Source organism: Schistosoma haematobium, chromosome ZW (assembly GCF_000699445.3).
Source record: "Schistosoma haematobium chromosome ZW, whole genome shotgun sequence".
NCBI classification, from domain to species: domain Eukaryota; kingdom Metazoa; phylum Platyhelminthes; class Trematoda; order Strigeidida; family Schistosomatidae; genus Schistosoma; species Schistosoma haematobium.
Window position 1 is genome coordinate 63,301,442 of NC_067195.1, and position 21,042 is coordinate 63,322,483.

The 21,042-nt window shown below is 31.9% G+C and overlaps 1 protein-coding gene across 1 annotated transcript in view; it reads right to left on the reverse strand.

Annotated features, from left to right (window-relative positions):
• PDZD2 (PDZ domain containing 2) overlaps positions 1-16,634 on the reverse strand; it is a 69,862-nt gene extending 53,228 nt beyond the window's left edge. The window contains exon 1 of the mRNA XM_051212002.1: positions 13,513-16,634. Coding sequence (XP_051072136.1) covers positions 13,513-15,420 — 1,908 coding nt within the window. The 5' untranslated portion in view covers positions 15,421-16,634. The remainder of the gene's footprint in view (positions 1-13,512) is intronic.
• Between the last annotated feature and the right edge of the window lie 4,408 nt (positions 16,635-21,042).

Below are 21,042 nucleotides of genomic sequence, written 5' to 3' on the forward strand. Positions count from 1 at the left end.
AAAGTAGTAACGACATAGTTTATTAAGTTATATTTTCAACATATTTTATTTAACACAACCATTATCAACTTGTAGTGAAAATAAAAAAACTTAATACCTTTATTTTTTTTAAAAAAAAAAATAACATTTTACAAAATTATTTAACAGTTAAAATTGTCATGAATAGTTAGACTGAAATACGTAAGAATTCACACGTTGAAATTAATCTAACAAATATTTTATTCCAGTAACAAAAACAAACACAACAAAGACACACATTGATAGTAAACTAATTGCGTACCTATGATTATGTGCATAGATTTATTAAAGACAAATAGATTGAAATAGAATGGACAGGAAAATGAGTTATTTCACTTCATTTAAGAATCAGTCATAAACATGATATAGATGGATAATTTCTAGGACGACTATATACAAATACTGTCTTTTGTATGTAACTTATCACAAAATAAATCTAAATGTACTCATAGTAAAAGTAAAGAAAAATGTGTGAATATTTAGATAGTAAAGGTTTTCAGTCAGTGAATAAATAACCATTATTTTATTCATATTAATGTCACTATTTACTATTATTAATACTGACAAAACTAGAAGTGAAAATAGTATATTCTGTATTTCATCTTGATAATCTTTTTTAATATTTTCATCAAATATTTCAAAAAGTTGGTATTTTTCAAACAATTTAAATAAATGGTGAGAAGTTTTATTTAAATTATGTTATATATATCGAGATGATGAAGATTTGTAGCTCAGGTAGCTGATTTTGATTATGTTTTATTCTCTGAGCTGGATGGTTTGGTCGTGGAGCTTTCATCGTTCTTCTGAATGACATCATCAGCACAAACTTCAAGTAGACTACTACTACTACCACCACCACCACGACCAAACTATCCAGCCGAGAGAACAAAACTCCACTAAAACTAGTTGAATATTAAACCGAAAAGAAGAGGAACACAGACTTATGTTACTGGTATTAACAATAATAACATAATTATTCTGTATGAATGGTCACAAACAATGTTGGTTCCGTACATAATAATATATTTTGGATATGTAACTGTATTGGAAACACGGATACTTGCCCTATCAGCACGTATCTATCTTGCAATTATGAAAATGAACATATAGTTAACGTTGAAACATTTTAGGTTAAATTATGAATCCCTTTTGAAGATAATCAGGATAGACATCTATCTATAACATCAGTTGCATAAAATTTATGTTAGTTTCTAATTGTTTCCCTGGACATATAAAATTATAATGCTCAGAAATAGCCAAAGATGACTTTTAATATGTAAATTAAGAATAAACTATCAGCGACATAGAACTAATATATTTGTAAGAGTTTATTTTAACCTTCCAAAGCAAAAACCGGTTACCATATTGATGAATATTACCTTTGAAACCTCTACATCTCTCATAGACAAATATTCTTTCACTCTAATACAACACAACATACTGTTTTCGTCCCAAATTGTTAAACTCCTGAACCGCTGGACTCGAAGCCAGTTACTAATGTTTCTCATTTCAGTTGAATAATTAATCACCTGTTCAACCTCGCAGTGAATAAATTCACATTAGAAACTTTAAGCATACTCGGGTTACACAGTTGTGAGCTCAAAGAAGCCTCACTGTAAAATACTGTTCATTTTGAAGGAATCCGTAGAAATCCAAAGATGTGAGACATAGAAAAATAGTTAAAGAATCATGTATGTTTTGAAATCTCCAAGGAAGTCTTGAGTTAATCTTCATTTCTGTTATATTTGATAAAAATTTCCGTGTGCATACATCTTAAAAGCTTACGAAATTAAAAATAATGTAAAACACCGGCTGCTCATCGTCGAGGAATTATTTCTTGAAACAGACTTGAAAACTTTTATAATTATAGACAAATGTGATTATTGGGTATATTTTTGTCACTTTCTGAGGTTCAGGAAAGGCAGATAATCCATATATATATATATATATATATATATATATATATATATATATATATATATATATATATATATAATCAGTAATTATTAATGATTAGATATAATCCTTGATGCTTTGTTTCTGCTTATTTCGGTATTCACACAAATAAATCCAATGGATACCCAAATAGTATTTATATTGCTATCGATATCAAATGTATTATGAGCTTATCCGGATTGAGATTAACTTTTTATAAACCATTTGGGCTGGATAGGACGAAGTATTGCTTTTCTTTATTCAGTTTTCAATTTTTCATTTTAATGACTTCATTTGTACTTTCACATAGATTTACTAATCAATAATTATAAACCTAGTGAAATACATTTTGGCAGGGTACTGTAGAGTTAAATGTATTCTATTGTAATGTTATTAATACTGATGAATTTTTTGCCTTACTTCAAAATACGATAGTATTGAACAAATAGATTTATAAACTAGTGAATTTATTATTTAACCCAAATGAGAGTATTCATTGAAAAGTATAAAATAGTTGCATACCATAAATTATGATAATTTAATACGAAAGTTATTGATAATTTAGGAATCAGCTTGGAATTTACTAACAATCATACAGTGATTGTTAGCTATCACCTTTCATAAAGAAACAAAGTTTGTAAAGGAGATGCAAACCAAGATAAAAGAGATAAATGAGAAAAATAAAAATCCACAGTGAAATATGTGTCATTTTACGGCATCAGAATGAGATGATTCATATTGTTAATTAGCATTCCTTTTGAAATAGTGTCACGCAACTTTTCTCTATTTTTGTATCCACACTGCTTGCACAACTCATTTATGAAGCCCACTTTCATGTATTCGGCTTCAAGTCGCAATGGTGGTGTGTATGTGAAAGACGTCTGATGACCACAATCAGTTGTCCAAACCAAACTAGATATTGGGAGGCAATAAACTATTTTATCTACTAGTTAAAAAGCGATTGATTTAATTTCCAAGCTGCTATTCTATTACACTACACCTAGGACAACAACAGAATAACGATTTTCACTTACCGGGTACAAATTTACATACATGGTTTTGGTACACAAGCTAAATATGTGAGCTAGTGATAAACTGCGCCGTTTTCTAAACCGAAGTAGTTAGAAAAGGCGGCTGAAAATTGAGACCCATTGGCTGAAGGTTGAACTAAGATAATGATTTGTTGGTTTTAAACTACTTCTTCACCACTCAATTTATTTAGTTGACGATTATATTTTACTGATATGATCATTGTGGGTCCAATTCCAAAATGAAATTTTTGTAGTTAACAAATAATGTTATAGATAGATTATGCACATTTTATAACCATATTATATTTTTCAAATAAATTGGTTTTATATTCCTAATTTGTAGTGACATGAACAGATTAACAAATATGAAATCAAACTTTTGTGATAATTATAGGGGAACAAGTACAAAGAATTAAATATGGGAAAAATCATCCAAGCCATTTCAAATTTTAATGAATTTTATACAATGACTAATGAACTAACTATTTCATACAACAATATTCAGAAAAAAAGCTTCCTATTTATCACAGTAAGAGTAGCGAATTCCTCCATAGTACTTGCGTATCATAAAGCACCAATAAAACAAAATATAATTCTAACTACGAAGATGTATTTCTGTCAAAGATAATTTCCGTAATGAAATAACATCAACCAGAGAACCAATGGAAAATAGACTATATAATTCAGCCATCCCTTTCTAGTTCTTCCAGCAATGAGCATGGGCAACCCTAGACATTAAAGTTTTACGAAATACAGTCCACCATTAAGCCAACTTTTCAATATCCATTGTTCCATTCTTAGTCAAATCATAATATAGTACGAACAACAATCTTGTTTACAACTTCCTAATTTTCAAAGGTTCTCCAGTTGACATCACTCTAGAATGAAAAAATCTTCAACTGAAGACGATCTAGAACTTGAGATTTCTCTTGGTTTACACGCTCAAAATTACATTCCTCAGTCCTTTGCTAGTTTCGTTTCTTGAGCTAAAACAATAAGTACTTCAAAATAAGGTCATTCAGTCTAAGGAATTTTATGTCTACAAATGTATTCATCTTAGTTATAAATAATCATAGTCATTTCAATGTCGATTAAAGTACAATTACCTATGGACATATGACTTCAAAGTTTTTACATATTACAACTGTCAACTTTTAAAAAAGAACAACAAAGTATTGTTGACTTAAGAGTCAACACAATAAGATCGGTTGTAAATTAAGCAACCAGACTTATTTGTACTCTTTAATAAGACAGCCAATAGTGAAACTTAGGTTTGATAAAACATATCAGATCACGTAATAATAAACGTGATTTGCTTAACATAACAGTTATTAATTAAAATGACTAATCATAAGATTTTGCAAAATATTTGTCCTAAAATATGACAAAATATTTTCGTTTCACTCTATACCATTGTTACCTTCGTCTAAATTTCATTCCTTTCATTATAGTGACTCATCAGTGTCCATATATTTTACGCCTCATCTCTTTATCTGACCTTAAAAAGCTATATTTAGGATCTTACTATTAACATAAATATTTTAATCACCTATGAATACACCCAAGTGCAAAAATTCAGTGCATTTCCTCGCCATAGAAATTCTAATACACATAAATGAAATAAATTTTACATAAACTGAATAAAGAAATAACTCGTGTTTATTTGCCATGACTATGGATAAAGTAACACTGTGTGCTATAGATGTCAACATATCAAACAACAATGAATTTTAGCAATTTGTAGCAATTTCTCATTGTATATCAAATTTTATATTGAAATTCATTGTAACTATGACTGATAAGTGTTTTCTCAATGCTAATTTCATTGATTAAATACACAAAGTACCATAATTCAATAAACAAGAAAATGTACGAATTCATGCTAACAACACTAATAATATGTGCAAAATCACCGTCTATTATATTCATGATTCGTTATTATAATTTGTTTATTAAAAACACTTAGTTGGTAACAATTAATTCAACATGATCTATTCGTCTGGTTTAATACTGTTCACATACGTTGAATTAGTGTAACTTTCCTCACCAATGGTTCCATAACAAAGAGAAGACCTCGAATGTCTACTTTGTGTGAGCTTATCTTCGCAACTATCCACTTTTTTAATGTTTATTGACATCATAGCGAAGTGCCCAGGAAAGGATCGCACCATCCTGATGGGAGACCTAAATGCCAAAGTTGAAATGCACAACACTGCATATGAAGATACCATAGGACGAAACCGACTAGGAGAAAGAAATGAGAATGGTTACAGATTTGAAAATCTATGTGCATTCAACAAATTAGTTATATACGACATAATATTTCCATACAAACGAATACACACAATCACATGGATCGCGCCGGACCAAACCACAGAGAACAATATAGATCATATTTGAATCAGTAAGCTGTTCACAAAGTAATTGGAAGACGTGAGAACCAGGAGAGCTTCAGATCACCACTAACTGGCGGTTTAAAAAAATGAAACTGAAGCTAGAGAAGCATTAGACGACTGGACAAACAACGTTACAAAGATTCAATACAACCTTCACACAAGATTCTAACAAACTCAACGAATTCAATATAACTCTCAACAACGGGTTCCAAGCCTTACTAGATCTACTGAAAGAAGAGGAAATTAGGATGGAGGACAATCAGAAAGTGATCGACGAGGCGAGACTCTAATTTAAGGACGACCTTTGAACGAATGTTAAGTGACCTTGACAATTATTAGCCAATCAGAAGAAAGTTAGTTTAAAGTGAAAATATATTATATGAAAGTAATGAATTACAGTGGATATTCTCCTTTTACATGATTTAAAAACTTGTTAAGGTTTGATTAAGGTTCAGAGGTTCTGAATTCACAATGCATATGGAATAGAAACTCGTCCATTGGGTTAGGGTTAGGTTTACGGGTAAGGTTAGGGTTTAAGGTTAAGGTTAGGGTTAGGTTAGGGTTTAGGTTTAGGATTAGAGTGCTAACATACGGTTAGGGTTTAGGGTTAGGATTAGGGTGCTAGCATACGGTTAGGGTTAGGGTTAAGGTTAGGGTTTAGTGTTAAGTTAGGGTTAGGATGCTAACATACGAGTTTTTAAATCGTGTAAAAGAAGAATATCAGCTGTATTTTATTACTTACTTTTAATATATTTTCACATTATGCAGTCTTCTGATTGGCTAATAATTGTAATTGCTCAAACACTTCTGATTGGCTCGTCCCTAAATTAGAGTCTCGCTATCGACGAAGCACCAACTCCAACATATCAGCAGGTACTGGGCCACAACAAGAATCATCATAAGGAATGGATCTCTATCGAAACCATGTACCACATTCAAGAAACAAAGAACAAGAAGACAGCAATTAACAACAGCCCTACAAGAACAGAGAAGGTCAATGCACAAGCAAAATAGACTAGAGCGAACAAGCAAGTGAAGAGCAGCATTATAGCTGACAAGCAGAAATACGTGGAAGACCGAGCAACGACAATGGAAAAGCTGCAACAGAAGGAAATATGAGACGGCCATATGACTCAACGAAGAAACTAGCAAGCAACACATGGCAAGCCAGAGAGACCAGTCAAGGACAAATAACGCAAGCCAACAACAGATTGAGGAACAGAGGAACAGATGGGGGGAACACTTTGAGGAACTCTTAAATACACCAGCTCCATCGAATTCACAAAACATCGAAACAGCACACACAGACATCCATATGACTGTTACTCCACCAACGACGAAAGAAATCAAGATGGCTATAAGACAAATTAGGAGTGGGAAAGCAGCAGGACCTGACAATACACCACCTAAAGCATTGAAGTCACAAATAGAAGCAACTGCAAACATGCTCCACGTTCTATCCATGAAGATTTGGCAGGAAGAACAAGATATCAAAGAAAGGAGATCTGAGCAAATGCGCAAACTACAAAGACATCACACCATTATCGGTAACAAGAAAGGTTTTCCACAGTGTTGCTGAACTGCATGAAAGATTCAGTAGCCATCCAGCTTCTAGATCAATAGACCGGTCCCATTAGGATCGGTCGTGCACAGACCAAATCGCGACACTACGAATCATCGTAAGACGATCAGTTAACTGGAACGCGTCACTATACATCATTTTTCTTGGTCATGAGAAACAATTTGATAGTGTGGATAAAAGAACCTTATGGTACCTTCTTCGACTCTAAAGAGTGAGTAGTTGACAAGATCGTCAACATCATCCGGAATTCATACGACGGCCCACACTACAGAGTAGTGCATGGAGGACAGCAGACAGATGCTTTCAAAGTGAGGATTGAATTTAGATAAGGCTGCTTACTATCCTCCTTTCCTTTTATTCTGCTGGTCGATTGAATTATAAAGACCTCCACATCTCAGGAAAGCACGGAATACAATGGACAGCTTGGAAGAAGCTAGACGATTTGAACTTCACAAATGATCAGGCTCTTTTATCCGATACAATCAATAACTGAGATGAAGACAGTCAGTGTATCAGTAGCCTGTGCAGCACTAGGTCTCAACATCATAAAAACGGAGAAAGCGAAATCCTCAAATATAACATGGTGAACACCTACCTAGTCACACTTGATGGAGAAACTCTGGAAGAGATAGAAAGTTTCATGTATCTGGGTAGCATTATCAATGAACAAGAAGGATCCGATGCAAATATGAAGGCATGGTTTGGCAAAGCAAGAACAGCATTCGTACAGCTGAAGAGCATGTGGAACTTAAAACAACCATCTAGAACCCAATATCAAAGTCAGAATCTTCAATACGAACGTCGAAACAGTTCTACTGTACGGAGCTGAAACTTGGAGTACCATTACAACCATCATCAAAAAGTACGAAAATTTATGGACAGTTGTCTACGCGAGAATCCTGGTGGGCAGCCTGTGCTCCCACGAGGGGTAACAGGAGTTAGCAAGAAATATAACTACGTCTATAGTACAACCATACAACGTCTGAAACACAAACAAGGACTTAATTTAACTATCGTTTCACAATCCTGCATTCTACTATACTACTGTGAACTTGAGCCAGTACTACTTTTGATAATAGTATAAGAAAAACCCCCTGAATGATTGGATATAGGGTTTTGTTACTAATAGTTTATTGCTTAAGTTTATCAAACATTATTAGAAAGCCTAAATATTTCATGAGACTTTAGACCATCCTACAATTGTTATCTGATAGTTTACCATACTTATCTACAAAAACAGTTAACGAAAACATAACTCAAGCATTAAATAAGCACTTTATATGTTTTCACAATTCTATCAGTTCTAATTAAAGTACTTTTAAGAAAAATTAAAAGTTCAGTTTAACACTATTTATATTAAATTACTAATAATAATTACAATAATTTGAAAGGTAAATGTATAAGAATTTTACCAAATAAATAAACATTTCAACTAATGAAACTATTAGAAAAATTATAAATGTTTCTATCCTTAAACTATTTAACCAGTGAATAAAGCATAATATACAAATATTTATTGTATTATCTTAATAAATTCTTAACACTAATAGGTAAAGTTTTCTATTGATCGATTAATAGTACAATACGAGAAATAACCGATCACATTTTAGCTAATAGACCTTCTTTGGGATTTCATACACATAACTAAACTATACAATAATTGATTAAGCAAAGGTTTCAAAGGATTATGTATCAGAAACATTATTATTTATGATAAAAGGATACTTTTAATAATGGTTTTTAGAAATGTTTCGAAAAAATAAAACCAAACAAAGCAGAGATGTTGATTATGAAAAATAGTGTCAGTCGCAAAAATAAACTTATCAATGGTAAAGCTTTAAAGAGTCAGTCATTCAGTCAGCTAAAACGTAGGACCAAGGCACATATATGCATAGGTCCAAGTTGCCATACCTCATTAACACAGCAAGATGAACACCGGATTCATAGAAGCAGTTAATTCAATGGTAGTAATATATAAACGAAAGATTGCATATAAGGATATAATACAGGAAGGAAGAATTAGTTCGTAGAAAGAAAGATATGGAGTGATTTTAATCTCTTAGTTTAAGAGAAGGCAGAGAGTGTATACACCTACGCCATTGTGATCGATTCTGAGCCATGTCACCAAGAGTCTCCAAACATTAGCTACGATAGTCACGTGGACCCCAATCAAATAGTCTGCATCTGCCAACATGGCTCCGACTAGAAGTTAGTGACTTCAAGCATTGATGCCACGTTTTGGTTTGGCCGCCCCTAACTTTCTTCCAACCATCTCCAACACCGGTTAGCATTGCACGTCGTGGTAATCGGTGTTCAGCCATACGTAACACGTGGCCCAACCATCTCAGTCGATGAAGAATCACAACATCAACTAATTTACCATCATTCTCTAATACCCTGCACGTCTAACCTAACTATTACTTACCCAGTGAACCCAGGTTTAAAGATGATAGCTCTGAAAAGTTAACTCCTATTTAAAGTAAGTATTGAATCATCTAGCTGTTTAAATGTGTCTTTTGTTATCAGCACTTGTTCAAAACAAAAACATACATATTTTATCTGTTAAGCTATAATAAGAGAGAATAAAATAATTCAAATTGTAATGTAAATGAATGTTATTAAAATTTGATAATGCGATTTACAAAGTAGACAAAATTGACCTTGATAATTTTCTGGGATTGTTTTTCATTCCTATAAATTTCCGTATTAAAATAAACTTTTTCAACTTAGTGAAGTCCATTAGTTATAAGAAAAAAAGATAATAAATGTATACAACTAATCAGCATTTCTTATTTATAAATTATATATCCCTATCAGTCACGTAAGGCAAAAATATATCAGAAGTATATACAAACGTACCTATCTAAAGAAAATAGGTAACTTAGTTAAATGACTACATTATCATGTTTCTGAAAACAGGAAAACATATTACCGATAATACAACATATTGGAACTTATCTATCTGAAAAGTAATGCTTCATCAATTCAGATGTAAAATATGTAAGTAATAGAAAAGATGTAAGGCTTTTAGCAGAATAACAGTAATGTATGCAGAAGCATTGAAAATACACAACTGTCTTGAGGATATATTTAGTTTAAATTCGTCTCAAACAATTAAAAGGAAAAACAGTATGGAAACTGCGTTGTATGAAATGTCTATATACATCAACTGGTTACTAAATATTAAACAATTTTACACTGTCTACTCCTTAATATTTAATAAATTATACAAATAAAATTATAGTACGAGTACTAGCCTTGATATATTGTTGCACTTTGTCTTGATGTTAAATCTGTTGAAATTAATTGACCGGAAATCCTTAACTTATATTTTGTTCTGTATGACATTTTTCAGCAGGTAATACATGACGTTTTGTTGAAAACTAATATTTTCCAAAAAATTCGTACTGTTATCATTCTCTAGTACATTAAATTAATTGTAACTCGACGATAATATTTACTTAGTGCTAAGAACTAAAAAAACAAGATCGGTTACTACTTTGTAAATAACACCCATTTCAACCACATTAAAATATTTCATTCTTTAATTTCATCATACACTTTAATAAATTGTCTTTATTTTAATGTTACGTTTCACTTAGGTCAACTACTTCGGAAAAAAAAGAGACTAGTACAGTTTACAACTTGACTTTGATCTCCACAACCACTTGTTTGTGTATAGTTTAATGTTACTGACGTTTCAAGAATTAAGCTTGCTCAAGTATCAAAATAAGTCTGATAAGTCGTTTCTAAATAAAATAAGATTATATATATATTTCGGTTATTACATCAAAACACAATGTCAGAATCTAAATCATGTTTAATTCATTATGTTCTATAGCATAGACTTGTGTACATGTGCTACTGAACAATACACATTGTAATATTTTGTGTATTTCAATTAAATGTCAAGTTCACTAAAGTGAGATGTTTCAATTTAATTGAAGAAAGAAATGAAATTAGTATATATGTTATGTGTATTACTATTAATTAAAAGAAACAACCAGAATTTATTATTTTTTGTTTGTTAGTGAATACGTGATTAAACGAAAATATACGTCAATATTAAGATTGAGAGGTATTACTGATTATCTATAGTATACAATGAAGGTAAATAATAATCGATTTGTGCAATCTGTTCTTAATAAACATTAAATCCAAATTACTGAGGTATTTCAAACAAATTAACATGTATTTAACTTTGGTATAAGTTGAAGTAATATTGTGGTTAACAAACTGACATAATTTGCTATCCATTCAGGCACCATGGATGATTCAAAATCTAACCAACTCAATAAGACAACAGAAGAATACAAGAAGATTTAACAGGCCGCATAGCCTACTTTTAAATAAATAATATTTACTTCTCATCCGTACTCATTGGAAGACACACTGACCTTGATATAGACATTCAAGTGATGACCTTGTGTAACGAAAAATTCTACCAAAAATAGTAACTCACCCACGGATATACTTGACTGATTCATTTAGTTTGCTCTACCGAACTCAGAAATTTCACTGATATCGAGTAACAATCATAAAATACTGTATGACAGTGTTAGACAGGAAAAGCTTTGTTGAACAACAACTACCAACCAAAATGTCAAAAAAAGTATTATTAATGAGAAGCTGACATCTTGATCCTAGACAATTCTGCCAATGAATCTTCAGTAATTCGAATGTCTTCAAACATCACACTGAAATTGGTAAATAAAAAATTTATCCCAACTGATTTATCTCCCATTAGTTCACTCTTCCGAGTTATCGAACTGAATTGCAATGGTGTGCAGAGAGTGTATACAAAATCTGATTGCTTCTTTTACACTCAGTATATCGGAGACAAAATGCTATTTCCGCTAAATGTTTTCGAAATCTACTATAGTTAGTTTTCAAAGTAAGCAGTACGTGTTCGTTTATCGAGTACCGCTGACGATTTTTTGACAATGCTATAGTTGAAATTTGGTAAAAATAAACATCCAATCCACTTTGTCAACCCTAAGTAATATCTAATTTTTAATCATACAGAAACAGTCTTCCAACCAGCTTTACTTCAGAAAGTACAATTTAAGATCAATCAAATCATCGGATTTTCTAAACAAGGACATTAGCTGACTGGACAGTCATTGTGCTGAAATGCGGTTAGTTGTGTAAATATTAACTAAGCGATGGTCATGCAAGACTCACAGTAACTGAAGCAGAAGTTAATATACAAAAACGGTAAACCAGATGAGTTAAGTCCTTCCACAAGTAAGATTTCTCTATATTTCATCTCAATATGCATAAATTTGTTATGCTTCTGAATTAACAAACCAAGAAAATTATTTGACCTGTTTCTGAAGAACTCTCAGATTTCACAACCATTCATAATCCTAAAAATGTTTTATGACCCACATTTTGCGAAACCTGATTTTCGAAACACTAACCTTCCTTCTTTAAACCATGTTTTTATTTATTTTTCGCTTTTTTATGATTAGAGCACGAAAACTACTGTTTTTTAGGATGCTACTGAACAAATGTAATGTTGTTTCCATAATAAATAAAGATTACTCGGAAAATTACTGTTTACTTCAATACACCCACCACTCAAACAGAGCATATAAACATTCCTTTCAGATTTTACCTACTAACAAAAAGACTGGTATTCAAATGATAAACACTTGCTGAAATCCAAGTTGTTGATAAAACAGGCCATACTTCAAGTAGCAAGTAACTGTACGGATAATCTATGTTTATGAGGGGTTCGATCCCATTAAATAATTCATGGAGTCGTAACTATGGTCGTTGAAGAGTAAAGGAATATATAAATACAAATTCAGTAAACTTTTGAAATTAGTATCTTACTAAGTAGCATCCTAAAATCTTACCATTATATCTTTCTCTGTAGCTTAACGATTGAAATTTCTACTTGAAACTACAGATTATAACATGTTAATTAACTAATTTTCCTAATATGAGTCAGTCCTGATAGTTTTCAATTATATGGATATATAATCTTTATCGAAACCAACTGACTTATGGCTTGTAACGAAATTAAAACATACATTTCTACTAGAATTAGACGCTTTGTAATTAAACTATTCATCTCAAAGAAATCATCACTACCAAAAGCATCAACTATTCAATCTAATTTTCCTTGCATTAGGTATAGTTTTCTAATGAAAATTACATCCAAACTGGATTTATTTATTTAGACTATGAAATTACTACTGAATGTGAAATGTATTCACTTTGTTCTTTGAATACTGTTGATAAATGTATTTCTTTAAAACGATAGTGGAAAGAATTAATTCTATCAACAACAAACAAAAGATTTCAATGAAAAAATTTACACAAAATAGTTTACTCTTAAAGCTTAAATTTTTATTATTACAAACTTCTGCTTTTTATTGAATGAATAGCTTAAAGAACTATTAAATTGATTCTTGTAATACGTACAAAACGTTAAAAAAACTAATTATTATACATTAGGTTAACAACTACAATGAACTTATGTTGCCAACAAACGATTTTCTATCATTAATTTTTTTAAAAAATTACTCATAATACTCACCAACTCGACCCGTTTTTGATAATTGGATAATATTGATGTAATTTGTTTAAAAAGATGTTCAATAGAATTATTCTTCAATTTGTTAAATCCTGGATTTTTAGTATTGATACCATTCTTCACAATATTATTGATATTTTTATGAGTGTTGACTGAAGAAGTAGTAACAGTAGTATTGTCATTGCGTAATTTAACCAATCCAATAGCTCTAATCAATAAACTTAACAAACATGCTGATCTCCATGGTTCTAATATTGAATCGGTTTCGATATCCCATACACCTAATGCATCTAAACTTATTAATTTCTGTGAAATGGATGATGACAGAGAAGAGGTTGACACCGAAGTTGATAATGTTGAATCAGAAATTCTCAATGGAACTAGCAATGGCTCAATTATCCATTCCAATTCATTTAATGCTGGAATTGCTTTGTATTGTTTCATATCTTCGAGTACAGAGGATGAATAAACACTCAAACTGTCGTGTTCTGATGAACGCGGAGTGATATCATTATCACTGGATACATTTGTCTTGATATTTTTCACATTTCTGTTTATTTCCATATTATTAATACTACCAGTATCATTTTTTGTAAATGAAAGTTCTAATTTATGGTCAGGTATACACCTTGGATCTTTAAATAAATAAACATAACCACGTTTACGTGAACCAAAAAAGACGAGATCACCAGGACGAAGTTGTTGTCTTTGGAATTTTAGTGAACAAGATGGTTTGACCAAGTTATCATTAACATAAATTTCAATATTATCTTGTATACGATGAAAACTATTAGGTGTCACGGAACCACTAGAACTAACAGTAGGATCCATACCCTGATCCCATGGTTCAAGAAATACTAAGCTTTCCTTAGATGAATTATTTGATGTGTTCAGTACATTATAACCTACAACTTTTGCAATAATACAATCCCCTTCAGATGAATTCATTTCAGATGGTGTAGGATATAGCCGAATATCAACGTGTTTCCCATAACCAACAGTCATATATGACTGCATTGCATTATCAATGATTAACTTGGTAACATCATGCAAAAGAACATCACGATCTGGTTGATTACCACGTAATAAAAGGAAATAAGGTCCATGTGGAATTTGTAGTCCTCTAAATGCGCGACCTCGTCGAGAATCTTTGAAGTGTGTAATTCCATTTACAGGTGTACAAGATCTTGATGAATTTAATGTAGTTTGAGAAGTTGAAACAGAACCTCGTAAACTAGCCTGTGAACCATCTACACTTCTACTTCCTTTCATAAACATGGATCCAGATGTATTATAGTCATTGTTTACGGGTCTGAGTTCTAATCTCCGGCATAATCCGTAACCTGGAATAGTGTTTTGTAATAATGAGATAATATTTTCATTTAAATCTATTTGACGAGTATTACGTTCAGTGAAAGACCAAATCGGTGTAGCTGATAAATGAGGGGATGGAACTGGTTGAATATGTCCAATAATTTCATATAAACAAAAATCATCACGTGTCCCATATTTTAAATAATAACTGTCAACTAACTCTTTAACAACTGATCCTGCCGTTGTTGAACCATTAATTCTTATAGTTTTAAAATGATCTCCTTCACGTACTTTTTCACAAAATATTTTAAGAAAATGCTTTTTAAAGCCATCATTCGTTATTATTTGTTCCCAGGATAAGTCCTTTGGATATGAAAAAATTTCATTGTCTTTATTATTACTATTATCATATCTAATGTTGCTACTACTATGATTATTCCATATAGCAGATGATGATATGTTTTGACGCGATTTCGATGCTGAACGAGATGTGCGAAAAATCGACCTTTTCTTTTTTTCTGAGTTTCGTTCGTTAGTTAAAGTATTACCACGGGGAATTTGGGAGTTCGAGCCAAGGTTTGCAACTCTGTTTAACATGATTAAAAGACTAATCCATTAAATCAATCAATTAATAGTTTTGGAATCAATGACCATATCATATGTGCGGGATTTTCGAACATCGTCCCTTGATTTTGATAAAATTCCTCATGTACAAGCTATTTTATGCCCATGTTTGTAATAAATTTCAATAAATCAGGCGTTAACCAAATTGTCCAAATATTTATGTGCGTTCTTTTAGTCAAGATGTGATTAAACAATACAAATGGTTCATCCTACGCATTAACATATTTATTTTCAGTATGTATGTATGGTCTTAGGTGTTGTTCTCTCATTGGCTAACAACACAACAACAAAAATCGATTTCGTCATAGTCTGTCTGTACTTACTACTCATAAAACTATACTCCCTTAAGAAACACATATGCATATGTCTAGTCACTAATTTCTATTTCATTAAATTAAGTAATTATCTATTCTAAAAAGTCACAATTAAATATTTGCTCATTTTAATTTGGAAAGATTATTCTGTTTTAGGATAGGTGTTGTTACTGCCACAAAATTCCTATACATGAAACCATAATCAACTAAGTGGTTCATTTGACAAAAAAAATGTCCCAGTCCTTAATCTTTACTACTTAAACATTTACACTGTTCTAGTTATGGTCAATATACTGAAAATAGTTTGCTATTTAGAACTACTTGTACGTCGGAGTTGTTAGTTAAGACAGAGGAAAAAATTAGAAATCTCACTGTGTCAATCACAGAAACTCTTAAAATTGAATCAGCCAAAAAAGCTTTGTGTCACTAAGCCAGAAATCTAACATTTTGATAGCTTACTCGAATACGGATAGAAAACAATGGTAATTAGTTATGAGAATGTTAGGGATAAAAGTAATCCACATCTTCCACATCATACAAGTCCTCAATGCATATAATCGTTGTAGCGAAAATACAGAAGGTTTAGTAACTTTTAAATAGTTAGGTTCGAACCATCAAGTGTAATTCAAGATGTCGATTTCAGTATTTCGATAATATACGTCTAGGTGGTGAATGTTAATATGTGAATCTAGGGATCGACATTTCTCAAAAGCAAAAATTAATCGCACTTACTTGACACAAACATCAAAATAAGTTTACCAAATGGAAACACAAAATTAGAATTACCTAAGTTGATCAGTTTTTTTATTCTAAATGCAATACGCATCCAACATATACAAACAGTCTCATACGTGTATTGATGTTACTTTATCGTCTTAATAAATACGAATTCAATCACAAAACTTAATTTCTGTTATCATGATGCTGGTCTTGAAGAATGGAAAAGTAAGTTTATTGTCTTACAAATTCTATTTAGCAGAATATCTTATGGAAAGAATTCTCACTAAAAACGGTTGTGCTGAAAAATCAACAATTACATTTTTCTTACATTTTTGGAATAACCGCATACGAAAAGACTAACTTTATCAGTGCAGTTGAAAACTATTGTCTACATTAATAGTAAAGTCGTTTGCAAGTCATTTTTTGCATCGTTACTTCAACTAGAGAACGATTGAAAGTCATTTTTCGTCAGATATCAGTTTTGTCCTACATTACGAATTCTCAACAATCCTTACTCTTTGCTTAACTAAGGTTCTGATTAAGAAAAGGAGGAAAAATTATATTTGAAATAAACAGTTTCAATCTACATCAGATTAACTGCAAAGTTTTGAATGTCTAGTCAACTAATATGAATTAAATAGATTAAACCAATATAAGTTATTTAAAAAATTATTTATTTGAAAGTTAATTTTAATCGCTTAATTAAATCCTTATGCTGGGATAAATTACATAACAGAATATTCTGTATAAAAGACTCTTTCATAGACACATTTAAATGATCTACAGGATATACTCCTAAAACAATCAACACAAGGATTCTTTTAGTCACTTGTTTTATAGATCCTAATATATGTGGTATAACTAACTGTCATTTTTTTGTATATAACCTAAATATCTGTAACCCAAAATATAGCTCATTAAACAAATTAAAAGGAAATAACAAATGTTCGCTGCATCGATGCATATTGCTCCTCTGAAAATGCATTGAATGGTCTAGCACCTGTAAGTGTATCTCATTCCACAAGTAATATTATAGGATCTTTAAATGTTTAGCCATCTTTATTAGTTCATTCTGTAAGTAAAACCACCTGCTTGCTGTCACTTTATGTTAACACCGTCCCTAGCAATTTGAACTAATTTGAATAACATAAACAGTATATCACTGTGTCACATGACACACGCATTTATGTAGACCTGATTCATATATTTTGGTAATTACTGCTTTGTTGTTCCGTGCTCTTTGTTTTCGTTTTAATTTCTCTAGTTGTAGATAATTATCATTAATTCGATCTGGTACACGAAATGATCTTAATTACTCCGTTCATAAATCAACAGGCTGTCCATTTAAGAAATAATAAAAACTCCCGGCTGATGCATTGGATCGCTGTAATACATGTACTATCTAAACAATTACTGAACTAGTATACTTAAAACTTCCTTCTATCACATGTTTGTTCTGTACATCTAATGTTACTATTTATATCAAATTGATCATGCCTGTAAACTGGCGTGAATCCTGTAATTATTATTTTCGGAATATATAAATTATTATTATTATTATTATTATTATTATTTAATATTACTGTACTCGAAAAAATTATTTATGTAAATATATAATTAATTGAATAAAACAGATTGAAATATAAGATCCAAACTATTAGATTAATGTACATAAAAATTACTTAAGAGCTTACTCAACTAATAATGTATAACAATTTTATTGAGTTTTTACTTGAAAATCCGTATAGTGAAAGAGAAAGATGAAAATAATGCTTTAAAAAAAGTTGTTTTATGTAATACCATGTCATATCAAAATAGTATTACTTTAATTAACTTTATTGGATATACAGTTCTATATATAAAACAAAAAGTTGACATTCAAATTACAAGTATATTAATAGATATTGATGACAATAAATTATTGGTATTGTAATGCAAGATATTATACTACTTGTGAGTAGAAAAAATATATCATAGTGAAGTTTCAAAATATAATTCCATTTTAACTTGGTCTAATGAACAAACAATTCTCAAAATTAATTTAATAAATATTAACATTTTAAGATTATTAATTATGCACAATAATAAAGTAATGACTAATGTATAGGTTTTATAACAATTTACTGCTTGACAGTCAGAGAAGACATATTTCCCTTTATTGTTTATTGAAAGCTTAAATCAACTGTGGGCAAATGAATTTAAGTTGTTGATGTGTGTGATAGATAAGTCAGGCTAATTTAGAATACTACTAAATCCAGTTTATAGAGAACTTGAATATGAAAAAGGACAATACCTCTCTATGAAAACATCACGGTAAACTTCTACAAATTTATCAGTTATGCAGGTTACATAGTCAAAATTAGTGAAATTAAGAAAAATTCTAAGGATCTAATCAACATCATATCGTAGTTTATGCAACTATATAAGCTCTAAAACTATCTCACTCACATTTGAATAATCCTTGCCAGTATACATCATAAATGTTGGCAGGGTTCACAATCACTTAATCTGCAAAGTTTAAGAAGATATTGTACACGCGTTTCCGCTGAAATAAACCTCTGTGAATGACTTTATTTTCATTTTATCGTGAAGGGAAGTCTTTTTGAGGAAGACAATAATGCCATCCCCTTTAACAAATAGATCATAATATGAAAAACTAAAAGATACAAGTACTCAGTTGGTTGAGACAAAATACTGCAAGTTAGAAACAGGGCTTTAAATACAGAAACAGATCCGTCAATTAAAGGTTCACAGTTAATTAAGCATAAATCCATGGACTGTAAATCATTCATACGTAAAGAAATAGAAGGATACAACATAAAGTTACTCAATACATATTTTAAAAAATTTCATGGGAGTTATTCCCAAATTTTCGGTGAATATTACGAAAGTAACATAAAATCATCAACCAACTGATCACTGAACACCAAATAATGTGTACTTTGTTCAGTCCGTAATGTTAATCAAATTTTATCCATAGTCAATCATCTACAACGTAGGACCAAGGCACATATATGCATAGGTCCAAGTTGCCATACCTCATTAACACAGCAAGATGAACACCGGATTCATAGAAGCAGTTAATTCAATGGTAGTAATATATAAACGAAAGATTGCATATAAGGATATAATACAGGAAGGAAGAATTAGTTCGTAGAAAGAAAGATATGGAGTGATTTTAATCTCTTAGTTTAAGAGAAGGCAGAGAGTGTATACACGTTCTCCATTGTGGTCGATTCTGAGCCATGTCACCAAGAGTCTCCAAACATTAGCTACGATAGTCACGTGGACCCCAATCAAATAGTCTGCATCTGCCAACATGGCTCCGACTAGAAGTTAGTGACTTCAAGCATTGATGCCACGTTTTGGTTTGGCCGCCCCTAACTTTCTTCCAACCATCTCCAACACCGGTTAGCATTGCACGTCGTGGTAATCGGTGTTCAGCCATACGTAACACGTGGCCCAACCATCTCAGTCGATGAAGAATCACAACATCAACTGATTTACCATCATTCCTTAATACCCTGCACGTCTAACCTCACTATTACTTACCCGGTGATCCCAGCAGATGCGACCAATATTTCTAAGATATCTGTGGTCAAATACTAGGAGCTTACGAATATCTTCTACTCTTAATGGCCATGTTTCGCTGCCGTAAAGTAGAACAGAACGAACTAATGCACAGTATACTCGTCCCTTAATTGATAGACGGATATCTCGCCTTTGCCATAGGTGACGTAAGTTGGTTAAAGCCAACCGAGCTTTTCGAGTCCGTGCTTCTGAGGTAAACCATTCAATGATAGACACTGCCACAGAACCTCCCGGTCAACAGTCGAATGCTGCTTTTAAGTCAAGAAAGACCACCATTGTCGGACGCCGATAAGTATGTCTATGTTCTAGAACCTGACGAATGGTAAATATATAGTCGATGCAGCCACGACCAGATCTGAAGCCAACCTGATTTTCTCGTATTTGCAGTTCACGTGTCATAGGCGTCTTATAATTATTGAGGCTAGTATTTTAGATACTATATTAGTTAAACTAATCCCTCTATGGTTGTCACAGGATGATTTTAACCCTCTCTTATATATTGGGATGATGAGTGATTGTGACCAGTCAGATGGAATTACGTTCAACTCCCAGATCTTAGCTAAAATATTAGTCAACCTAGTCGATAAAACTAGATCACCATCCTTAAAGAACTCTGTAGCCAATCCATCTTCCTCGTTTCAGATTAGCTATAGCTCTTTGAACTTCGATAAGAGTCGGGGGGGGACTACTTCAGTGTTCCATTCAGGCTGTTTGGGAATGGTAGGTAGCTGTAGAGTAGCTGAAGGCCAGCTGAACGGTTCTCTGAAATGTTCCGTCCATCGTTCTAAACGTTTGGGCTGAAAGTAGATAAGTGTCGTCTTTTTAGGAGATCGTCTCACCTACACTTGACCTATTAATTCCAGTTTCTTTTATTAGTCTGTAGAGCTGTTTGGTGTTACCTACAGCCGCTGCCTTCTCCATCTCTTTTGCTTTCGTTGCATACCACTGCTCACGGTCGTTCCTTAGACTT